Here is an 11,050-nt window from a genome sequence, read left to right as displayed (position 1 = left end):
AAGGAAGATTGTCACCTGTAAGTGAAGTAGTGTTGGAATTGACATTAGCTCAACTGCCCTCGATTATTTGGATTTAATCATTGTGTAGCATTCTGATAGTTCTATCATGCTTTATGGTTTCCAGAGCACCTCATTTGAATCACACAGTTGTGTGCAATAGGGCTGCCTCTCTACACCCTTTCCATTACACACCCTTTCCATTTCTCAACTAGACAGTTGAGGCTCATAAAAGTTAAGTAACTTATCAAAGATTAAATTAGGAAAAAGGCAGAGTACTTGTATTTTTCTGGAGCTGAATGCTTTCTCTAATTGCTCCATTTTCAACAAATCCATCTCAAATTGGTAATGGAAGCTGTCAGTCCCTACATTTCATTTTCTTGCTGGTTGAGTTTACACTTTGGCAGCCCCTGTAACCTCTTTTTATGTGAAACTAGGTGATGGGCTCAGATACAGAAAACAACCTCAGAACAGAGCGCCTCCCAGTTAGCAGGAGGTGTGCTGCCAACAGCGCTTGGCCTCCCTCCCTGAACAGTTGCAAGGGATAAATGACACCGTGCTGGGCTGACTCCACAGCCCTGTGCTGCCTGCGGGTAGTTGGTAGAGTGTATCTATCTTTTCTCCCATCTAAGTCAGGGTTCTCAGGAAACTTACTCTTCATTCTCCCTCAGTAGCTAGCCTCTCAATGAATATGCATTTGATAAGTTCTTTCAGCCTCATAAAGTAGCCAGAGCAGTGTGGAGCAACACACTTTTTAAATTCAGACACTGCCCATGAGAATTAACACCTCTGAAAATAAACTCTTGCTCTTCTTTTTCACACACACCCCCACCCTGAACCCGCTCCTCCCACACACTTCTTATTTTAAAAGCTGGCAATCCAACATTCAGAGTTTGTAAATCCAAAATCTCAGTCACTCCTTTCTTTTATAATACCCTACCTCCAATCCTTTAGCAATTTTTGTTAGCTCTGCCTTCAAATTCCATCCAAAGTCCGATAATTTTTTTACCATCTCCACTGCTCGGTCTCTGGCCCAAACCACCATCCTCTGTCACCTGGATCATCAGAGTGACCTTCATTTGCATCCCCTAAAACAGTCCTTGGCACCTCATCAGAGTGACCTTCATTTGCATCCCTTAAAACAGCCCTTGGACCTCATTACTTCTCAAGACAGCAGTCAATGGCTCCTATTACTGTTTAGGTAGACCCTATAGCTTGCACTATTCAACATCCTCCAAAATGTGCTCAGTTTGGTTGAGGCAGAATCTAGAGCTTGCGAAGTTGTACATTCTATTGTCTCCCATTACTCTGCCTTCTGGGCCCCTTCCCGAGGGCCTGTAGGATCCATGTTCTTTCCCAAGCACCCAGTTATCATAGCTGGTTTGCTCATCTCCATTAAGTCTTTGCTTAAATCACCGTATCAGGGAGACTGTCCCTGACTACTCCATTTAAAACTACATCCCTCTTGCCAGGACACACACACACACACTCACACAGACACACATATACACACAAACACTACCCCTGCCCTTCCCTGCCTGAGTTTTCCCCATAGCAGGCATCACTGTCTACCTCACTAAATAATGCACTTGTTCCATGCATCTAACTCTCCTGCTAGAATGTCTGCTCCAAGAGAGTAGGAATTTTTGTTTCTCCGGTTTTCTGGTGTATTCCCAGCACTGAGCACGTGTCTGTCACATGACAGATACTTAGTGAATATTTGCTGAATCAATAATATTGACAAAGATGAAAATTAGAGGTCCCTGGTATTGGCGGAGGTATGGGCAATAGATATTTTCCTATGTTGTTGATCAGGGTGGAAGTTGGATTGACCTCTTGAAAGGGCAATTTGGTAAGATCCATCAAAATTTGAAAGAGACAGCTTACTTATGACCCAGTAACTCAACTGCCAAACATTTATTCAATAGATGACATACATAGGTCGGGGATGTTCAGGACAGCACTATAACCACAGCCACCAAAGGCTGGGAATGAACTTAAATGTTCGTTGTTAGAATTGTTAGGGGGAAAAGGATGTCCTAAAGCTAATTCCACACAGGCTTTGTGGACTCCACCCCCACCCCAGGCCAAAGCCAAAGCCACTGGGAACTCCAAATCCCATCACCACCAAAGGGAAGGTGGCTGGAACCTGAGGGTGGGGTTAAGCAGCCAGGTTGGTATAAAGCCAGACACGTGGTCAAATATGGTCACATAACCATATGTCCGTGGAATACCCAGCTCTTAAAGTGATCCTGGGAGTTACACATGTCCTGATGTGGAGCAGCCTCCATGATACACTGAGGGAAACCAGCCATAATGGAAACCACACAGATATGTATGGGCTATATCACACACATGGAAGGGGACACACACAGGTCTGTGCAAGCATAAATAAATACATAGAGACAGAAATAAATATAACAATTGTTAGGGGGAAAAGGATGTCCTAAAGCTAATTCCATACAGGCTTTGTGGACTCCACCCCCACCCCAGGCCAAAAGCCAAAGACACTGGGAACTCCAAATCCCATCACCACCCAAGGGAAGGTGGCTGGAACCTGAGGGTGGGGTTAAGCAGCCAAGTTGGTATAAAGGCAGCCACGTGGGCTTTGAGGGGCCCCCATTTTGGCTCTCCACCAGCTAGCAGCTAGGCCAGCTCTGAGAGTGACTTTGGGTTTCCAGGTCGGCGGATCGGGTAGGACGCATTAAAGACTTTATTTCCCTATTTTCTCCCTGAGTTGTACATTTTCCTTATTTCCTTTTCCCTTGTAAATAAACCTTTTATTAATCTTTTGTGTGTGTCTGTAGTGGAGTATTAATAAGTCCCTTGTGAGCGCGCGGGTGAGGACCCACAGCCAGGAACCCGTTCAATATCGGGGCTGTCCTATAACACAATAACTCTGGAAAATCGCAAGAAACTAATAATAAAGGTTGCCTTTTCAGAGGAAGTTACTTAAGGACTGGGAAACTTGGAAACGATTTGAAAATTTTTTCATGCATAGAGTACTTAAAAAAAAAATCCCCTTCCATCATGCGTCAAACCATCCTCTTGCTAACTTTTACTCTGTGTAGGGCTGACTTGTTAAAAACACACTCTGAATTCGGCTTTGATGACGTGGGCCTGGGGGCGGGACGGAGGATCTTTTATTTCCTCGGGGAGCGAAGCCAATAAAACGTATGAATAGATGCAGCCTCACCTCGTGCTCTGTGACTCCAGGGCTTGCTCCCTCCCCCCAGCTCGGTCGCGATCGCCGGTCGGAGCCCCAGGATTTTGCCATCTGGCTGGCGTCCCTGCCTTCTCCTTAGAGGGCAGCAGCGGAGCATCTCGGGGACGCATGCGCCCCGATTTGCGCCGGGGGAATTAAAACAGAGGAGAAAAAAGCCCCAGCAGAACGCGCGCCCCAAACCAGCAAGCACAGGAATTGCGCAGCGGCTAGACCCGGGGCCGGGAGGCACCTCCGGCCTCGCCCGCGTCCCCCGCTGCGGCGTGATGCGCACGGACCGGCCCGCGACGCCCGGGCCGCGACTGTCCCCGCACCTGGACGCCCGCCCGCCGGCCGCGGCGGCTTTCTCGGACTCCCCCGGCGCCGGCGGGGTACCTCCCTCTCCATGGGGCTGAGGGGCTGGCTGAGGACCGCGTGCTGCTGCTGCCGGTGCCAGTGCCTGGAGGAGCCCGCCGTGCCGGAGAAGGAGCCTCTGGTCAGGTGAGCGCCCTGGCCCGGGGCTGGGGTACCTGGCCGGAGCCGGCCTGGCAGCGTGCGGACACCTGTGCGTGTGTCAGGGTTGGGGAGGTGGGCTTGCTTTCAGGTCACACTGAAGCGCAAACTAAACACCTTGGGCTCTAACAGGATATTCTGTTGTTGGATTTGTTGCTTGGTTAGGATTTTTGCCAGAAAGCACCTATATACACGGAGGCCCTGGAGACCCAGGTGAATGTCAGTGGAAAGTGCCAAAAATTCGGGTGCAATGCCTGGGCAGGCAAGTGCGGAGAAGGAGTTTGCAGAGGGCTTGGATGAACTATGACAGTGACTCACTGTATATTTATAGGTAAATGTCAGTGAATTGGCAATTGTGTTTCTAGTTCTCCAGAAAGAAGTTGGATCCTTTATCATTCAGTTTTATTACCAAAAGAAGACACTTTTAAAAACTGAGCAAAGGAAATATTTTTCACTTAAAAAAGTGCTTATTTTCTCAAAGGGCAGCCTATTCACTAGGATGTTGATTCATTACAGATTGAGCAGAAAGTGAGAGGAAAATTTACTGTATATTAGCATGGTGCCAAGTGACTGTGTGAAGAAACCATGCCACACAGCTTTATTCATGGCTATGATTTTAAGCAATTATTTTACATCTTGACTCTACTAAAATTAAGGTTCCACTGGGTCATGTCTTGGAGAAAGCTGGGGCAGGAGCAAAATAGTCAAAACGAATTTAGAAACAGTATATGAGGCAGAAATATAGGGTTGGAGAAGCAGCTAGTAAAGCCAGTGTTTCTTATGAAGTATGAGACTGAAGCCATCAAGCTTTCACAAGTTTTAAAAAGCATTATTTACTGTTTTTTACTCTGTCAACTCCAAACATTCCCCTTGACTTTGGAGATCTTACATAACCCCTTCCTGCCTTCGCTCTTATTATTGCACACATCTACACTGCACACTCCTTGATTTAATCAGACAGGCTGCCTCGTTGCTCTAGGAACAATCCAACCTTCTTATTCCCTCATATTTGCCTCAAATAGAGACCTTTTCCCTTCCTCCCCTTCCTAAATGCTGCTTTTGCAGGTTCCCTAGGGCAGCATTCTCTGAGTACTTTGCTTTTATTCTTTTTTAAGGGTCCTGTGACTTAGGATTTAGAGTGTACCCTCCACACCTTGCTGGTTAGTGAGCTCACCTACATGTAAATATATGTCCAGCGTGTTTCATGTATAGAGTCATACACACAATACACAGCATTTTTGTTTGTTCTCACCGATGGCCATCTCCTTTGATTATTAGATTATTGTCAACAGGGAAAGACCCAGGGATCAATGTGGCGCCTTGAAAGGAGTGGGTAACTGGGTTACTATCTTAGATCTCATACCGGCATGGTATTTTCAACTTGCCATGTTCACAGTGACATGAGATATAGGCTTCTGCTTGGTCTTCTCTGCAGAGCCTTGGCTCATCCAATTTTCTATTCAGGATTGTTATTTGAGCGGGTAGTTTTGATTGTTTTAGAAGTCTGTACCCTCTTCTGCCTGGATTTTCACCATTAGTAACTTTTGTGATTTTAAGAAGACAGAGTCAACTGGGGCAGAATTGCATAGTACTCCTGAGTCAGATCACCTAGGGTTAAGTCCCAGCTGGGTAATCTGGCACAAGTTGTGAAACTTATTTGTGCCTCAATTTCCTCATCTGTAAAATGGGAAGATAATTGTATGTGCTTCAAAGGGTTGCAATGAGAAATGAAATGAGATAGTCCACATAAGGTGTCTGACATTCAATAAATTTTAGTTATTAATTATCATTGTTTTTCCTCTGAACATGTGACTGTAAATGGACTGGTCTTTTGTGGGTTAGTGTCATTCTGGCATCACTTCTACACAAGAATATTGGGGAAGAGCCACTTCTTCATGGCTGTGTGCAGTAGTGATAAGTACATGTGTGGGTACCTGCATGTCTTTCCCATCCAAGTCATCAGAAGGTCAAATTTGTAACTCTTTGAATGTGTGTGAGATTTATTTGAATTTTTAAATAAGATTTATTTTTATTTATTTATGCATATAAGAACCAGAGGTATGGGGAGGGGATGAGAGGATTCCCCAGAGACAGAGTAGGGAGCAGAATGGGCAGATCTTCTGAAATATGCTGTTGAGGGGAGCAGCAGGCGAGATAGGAGAGGTCTGCTGCGCCATGTGGGTTAGCTCCCCAGCCAGGGATTGAAAACTCATGCTGCAGTGGCTGGCAACAGGCCCCCTATTTGAGTTTTTAAAGTGTAAAGTTCAGTGATTTTCATTATATTCACAAAGTTGTGCCATCATCAGGGTCATTCTGTCATTTAATCATTACTTTGATGGAATGATGTAGATGCTATTTACCTCCATTTATAAACACTTAAACCTCAGAGAGTTTAAATTTATTCAAAGTCACAAATGGTAAGACAGGAACAAGAATTTGGATCTGTGAGTGTCTGACTTAAAAGTCTGTGCCTTGCTCTGTAGAAAATTTAGAAAACTATCAACTATCTTCAGAAGTCACTTATGATACTGATAGTCTAGACACTGTAGATGTCACTAGCCCAAGCTCCTGCCTCTTCTGGTTTTTCTCCTTCCCTCCCTCCATGTCCTTCAGCAATGTGGAAGCAATCTGGCTCTGTGAACCAAGCCCAGTGGAGACCCGAGTCCTAGTCCCGGCTGTTAAGCGGCTGTGGGATTTTAGGCAAATCTCTTAGCTTCCTTGTATATTAGTTTCTTCTGTACACTAGGAAGATCAAGCTTTAATGCCAGATCGTGAAGGACCTTTCCAGACTTGAAAAAGTCCTGTTTCTAGGTGTTTGTGTCAGCTGAAATCCTGTTTGACATAGAATAAGGTGGCAGCGAGGTGCTTTAGTAGGGGGTGGAGTGAAGGCCCGGATGTGAATCCTTACCATCTGCCCAGATCTGGGACTGCCCAGGCTGCTGCACCAGTGACTGGTTGAATAGTCATGTCTAGTGCAGGAAGCTAAGAACAGGTCTGGGCCTGGAGATGGGACAATGGCCTGATCTTAATACCAGATTTTAGTCCCAAAGAAAGCCAAAGTTTTTGTTCAGTCTCTGATTCATATACTTGCTATATTCTCACCTGAGTCACGTAAGATCCCTCTTCCCAGTCATCTCTGTCAGGTTCTGCGTGCTACTCCTCCGTGTGCTGACCCCATTCCTACAGCAGAGCAGTATTCAACACAAATCAACACAACAGGAAAAACAAGGGCCAGACAACAACGCAGATGGATTGTTCTGGGGTGACTGGTCACTGGCCATCTGTCCATAAAGTGCTGAGGACTTCTGGCTCAAGATTTCATGTTACTAATTTAAAGAAAAGTTTGGGAGACCTATTGCTAGTTTCTTAAGACTACTGAATCAGATGACATTAACTTGGTAGCTTAAACCAATAGAATTGTGTTCCTTCATAGTTCTAGGAGCCGTCTGAAATGGGAGGTTCAGGGAGACTCTAGGGAGACTCATCCCTGACCAATTCCAGCTTCTGGTGACTCCTGAGATGCTTGGACCTTGGCAGGCAGCACAGTGCCAGTCTCTGCCTCATCTCCCCCCATATGTCTCTCCTCTGTTGTGTCTTGAATTGCCTTCTTTTTTCTGGGAACCTGGAAATTATGAGGCTTGAGTGTGATTATGTCTGTGACCCTGACTTGCCAGTTGAAGACACTGAAGCACAGAGCTTCAGTAACTTGTTCAAAGGCACACTTGACAGAGGTGGGATCCAAATCCTGTTATATTTTAATGCCATAGAAATAGCGGAGTCCCCTTCCACCCCTAGAATGTTGGCAGCAGGGGCAGGGTGGGCTGTGAGTAAGTCATTGCTATGAGTGTATACCTGAAATTGTGTTAAAAGTGGATTCACTTTTATGTATTACACCTGGTGAAACCAGGTGCCAGGTGGGCTTAAGACATTTCAAAGAGACTCACCATCAACTCTAGAAGGAAAATCATCTTTTAGATGTGTAGAGTTTCCATTTCACAGTGTGGACTCACAGGACCTCTCAATATATCAGCTCGCCTTCTACCCTTGGAAGGGCTTTAAAAAAAACATTGGCCTATGTGTGCGTGCTAGTGAGCTTGCTCACACTGGCACCCAGACAGCTCCCCAGCCTGGCACCAGTCACCCAGGACTGCTGCAGAACCTGCAGTACAAAAGCCTGCAGTGCTGGGCCAGACAGTGATTGACAGGAAGTGAGTGCAGAGGCACAAAGTTTCCTGAAGGCAGAGAAGGCTCCCAGGGCTTGTGCTACTACCTGCTGAAAGGGGCGGCAAAATGGGAGGCTCCTGCGTGCTGTTCCCAGAACAGGGCTTCAGGCCAATTGAGTAGAAGATAATTGCCTTACCAAGAAGTCAGCCATTCACAGTTCATACAAGGATGACGTTTAAAGGTCGCTTCCTAGGCACCCCAAGCATCACCCCTCCGCCCCCCTCCCCGTGATTTGCACAGTCCTAGTGACTTTGGAAATTCCTTAGAAGGTGAAATACTTTTCTCTTATGCATCATGTGTCTGGATTTCCTGGAACTTTTTATCCTCTAGCGATCTTGAAGTGGTCTTATGATTACACCTTTGTTTGACAAGCAAATTCTGCATCAATGTTGGCCAAAATCATCAATTCTGTCATCAGCAGAGGCTCAGTCTGGTTAATAAATGCTTGGTTTGTGGCCATTATATACCAGGTACACTATTCTTTTGTGCTTTCTTTAGAAGATAATTTTGGTGAGATAACGTGTGTCTAAAGAACTTTGAAACTGTTTGACCGGTGGTAAGAATTTACTGAATTCCTTGACTTTTTTCTTAACTTTTAAAAATTTGTGTCCATATATGTGGTATCAGAGGCTAAAATAAAAAATAAAAAATCTATAGTCTCTGAAGAACAGCTCTAACGTGAATGTTCTTGTATCTGTCTCCCAGGGCAAGAGATAGTTATTCCAGCCCCCGATCCTTACCTTGAATGGAGCTAGACTTCCTGATGGGCTTTCCCCTGCTTTTCTTTATAGCTGAGCTACCTGTGTGCACCTTAGCAATATGCTTTAGTTTTTAACCTGTCAGCTGAAAGCGAGGTTTTAAAATTTACACAAATGGGATCAAACTGTGTGTTGCCAACTTTGTGAGATCTCCACTCATATTATTGTGTGTAGCTTTGTTCATGGTTTGCCTCACTTCATCGTACATTCCATTTGTCACCCATCCCACTGTTGGTGAATGTTGGGGTGATTTCCAGTTTGGGACTGTTACACATGGGCTTGATTTTAAAGTCAACATGTTAGGTGACATTGTTGGTCCTGCGGCCATACTGGCTTCCTCCTGGGTCCTCAGAGACACCAAACATACATACACCTGTCTCAGGACCTTTGCACTTCCTGCCCTGCTAGCCTAGCATGTTCTTACCTGCATGGGTAACTCCCTCACTTTATTTAGGCCTCAGCTCAAAGTCATTTCATGAGGAAGTTCTTCTCTGATCACCCTCTTTCAAGGGGTCTTCTCTGATCACCCTCTTTCAAGGGGTCCCCACCACCCCACTCTGTTCCATTTTTACCATGGCAACCTTCAGGGCACCGGTCATCACCTGACATAAACATAGGTGCTTATTGTCTGCTTTTTTCCGCAAGACTATGTGCTGCACCTTCATAAATATTAGGAGTTGGTCTGTGATTCTGGAGACAGGACCCCCAGTCATTTTCTACCATCCAGAGCCCTGTGAATTCTGGAAACAAGAGTTCATTCATTCAGCCAATATTTACTGAGCATCTAGTAAGGGTCAGGGCCTGTTCTAAGCACTAGAGGGATATCACTGAGCAAAACAGATGAAGGTTCTGTCCTCATGGGGTCTTTACTCTGTGTGTGTGTGTGTGTGTGTGTGTGTGGGGTGGGGAGGTACAATGTTGCAGTAAACATAAGTGAGACAATAAATATGTTGGAAAGAAAAAGAAAGAGCAGAGGCAGGGGTGTGTGCTTGCAATTTTAAATAGATTGGTCAGGGTTGACCTCATTGAGGTGTTTAAACAAAGGATTGAGGGAGTGTAGAGAGTGAGGCAAGTGACTATCTGAGGAAAACATTACAAATAAAAGAATCATCCAATGCAAGGGCTCTGGGGTGGGGGTGTCACAGGTAGATTCACGAAACAGCAAAGAGACCAGAGTGGTTGGGGTGCCTGGGGCCTTAAAGCTTGTCCTATGACTTTGCTTATATTTTGAGTCAAATGGGAGCCCTTGGAGGGTTTTGAGTAGAGGGGTGCTTTCAGTGTGACTTACACACTGGAAAGATCACTTGGGCTGTTGTGTTAATAATAAAATTGGTAGTGGGCCTCCCTGGTGGCACAGCGGTTGAGCACTGCACTGTGAAGCTGTCCGCAGCCTCTGCAGCGCCGGTTCGATCCTGGCCGGCTGGCGAGAATCCCACATGGTGAGGCAGACCTCTCCTGTTGTGCCCGCTGCTCCCCACAGCAGTGTACTTCGTCAGTCTGCCTGTTCTGTTCCCCACTCTGTCTCTGGTGAATCCTCTCACCCTCCCGCACATCTGGCCTGTACCCCGGTTCTTGTATAAAAAAAAGAATAAAATTTGTGGGAGACAATGGTAGATCAATGAAAAAAAATTGCAGGAATTGTTACTCAAGACATAGACACCTTGGCTAAGGGCTATAGTGTAGAGGTGGGGATTTTCTGAATGTCGAGCCGATAGGATTTTCTGATGGATTTGTTGTAGGTGAGCGTCAAAGATGACTTGATGGGTTTTGGCCTGAGTGCTCAGACTGTAGGTTTTGGCCTGAGTGCCCTGGTGCCTACTCTCCTGAGGAGGCAGACTGCTGGTAAAGAGGTTGGAGGGGAGAGCAGGTGCTTAGTTTTGATTATGTTGAGTTACTGTCACCCACATGGAGATGGGGAAAGGCCGGAGATAGAGGTGTCTGGGATTTCTGAGAGATCTGAAGAGGGGTACAAGCGCGGATGGAGGACTCTTACTCACATTGCTGCTGTGTATTGACCAGGAGTGTGTGTAGGCAGAGAAGATACCAAGAGCTGTGTTGTCTTCCTGAGCCTTGGTGTCTCCTTAGCTGGAAGAAATAAAAGAATTCTTGGGGCCTCCCTGGTGGTGCAAGGGGTTAAGCTGCAACCTATGAAGCTGTCCGCAGCCACAGCAGCATGAGTTCAATTCCCAGCCATCCAGGGAGCAACCCACATGGCGCCGCAGACCTCTCCTGTCTCACCCGCTACTCCCCTCAGCAGTGTATTTCGGTCAGTCTGCCTGTTCTGTTCCCCACTCTGTCTCTGGTGAATCCTCTCACCCCACTGTACCTCCGACCTGTACCCCAGTTCTTATATGCA

At 46.0% G+C, this 11,050-nt stretch overlaps 1 protein-coding gene across 1 annotated transcript in view; it reads left to right on the top strand.

Annotated features, from left to right (window-relative positions):
- Positions 1–3,600: 3,600 nt before the first annotated feature.
- The window catches only part of MREG (melanoregulin), a 46,526-nt gene continuing 39,076 nt past the window's right edge, over positions 3,601–11,050 (top strand). The window contains exon 1 of the mRNA XM_037521893.2: positions 3,601–3,700. Coding sequence (XP_037377790.1) covers positions 3,606–3,700 — 95 coding nt within the window. The 5' untranslated portion in view covers positions 3,601–3,605. The remainder of the gene's footprint in view (positions 3,701–11,050) is intronic.

This window comes from Talpa occidentalis, unplaced genomic scaffold, assembly GCF_014898055.3.
Source record: "Talpa occidentalis isolate TD23 unplaced genomic scaffold, MPIMG_talOcc4v2.1 talOcc4.3, whole genome shotgun sequence".
Lineage (NCBI taxonomy): Eukaryota > Metazoa > Chordata > Mammalia > Eulipotyphla > Talpidae > Talpa > Talpa occidentalis.
This window is presented reverse-complemented; position numbering and strand designations above follow the sequence as displayed.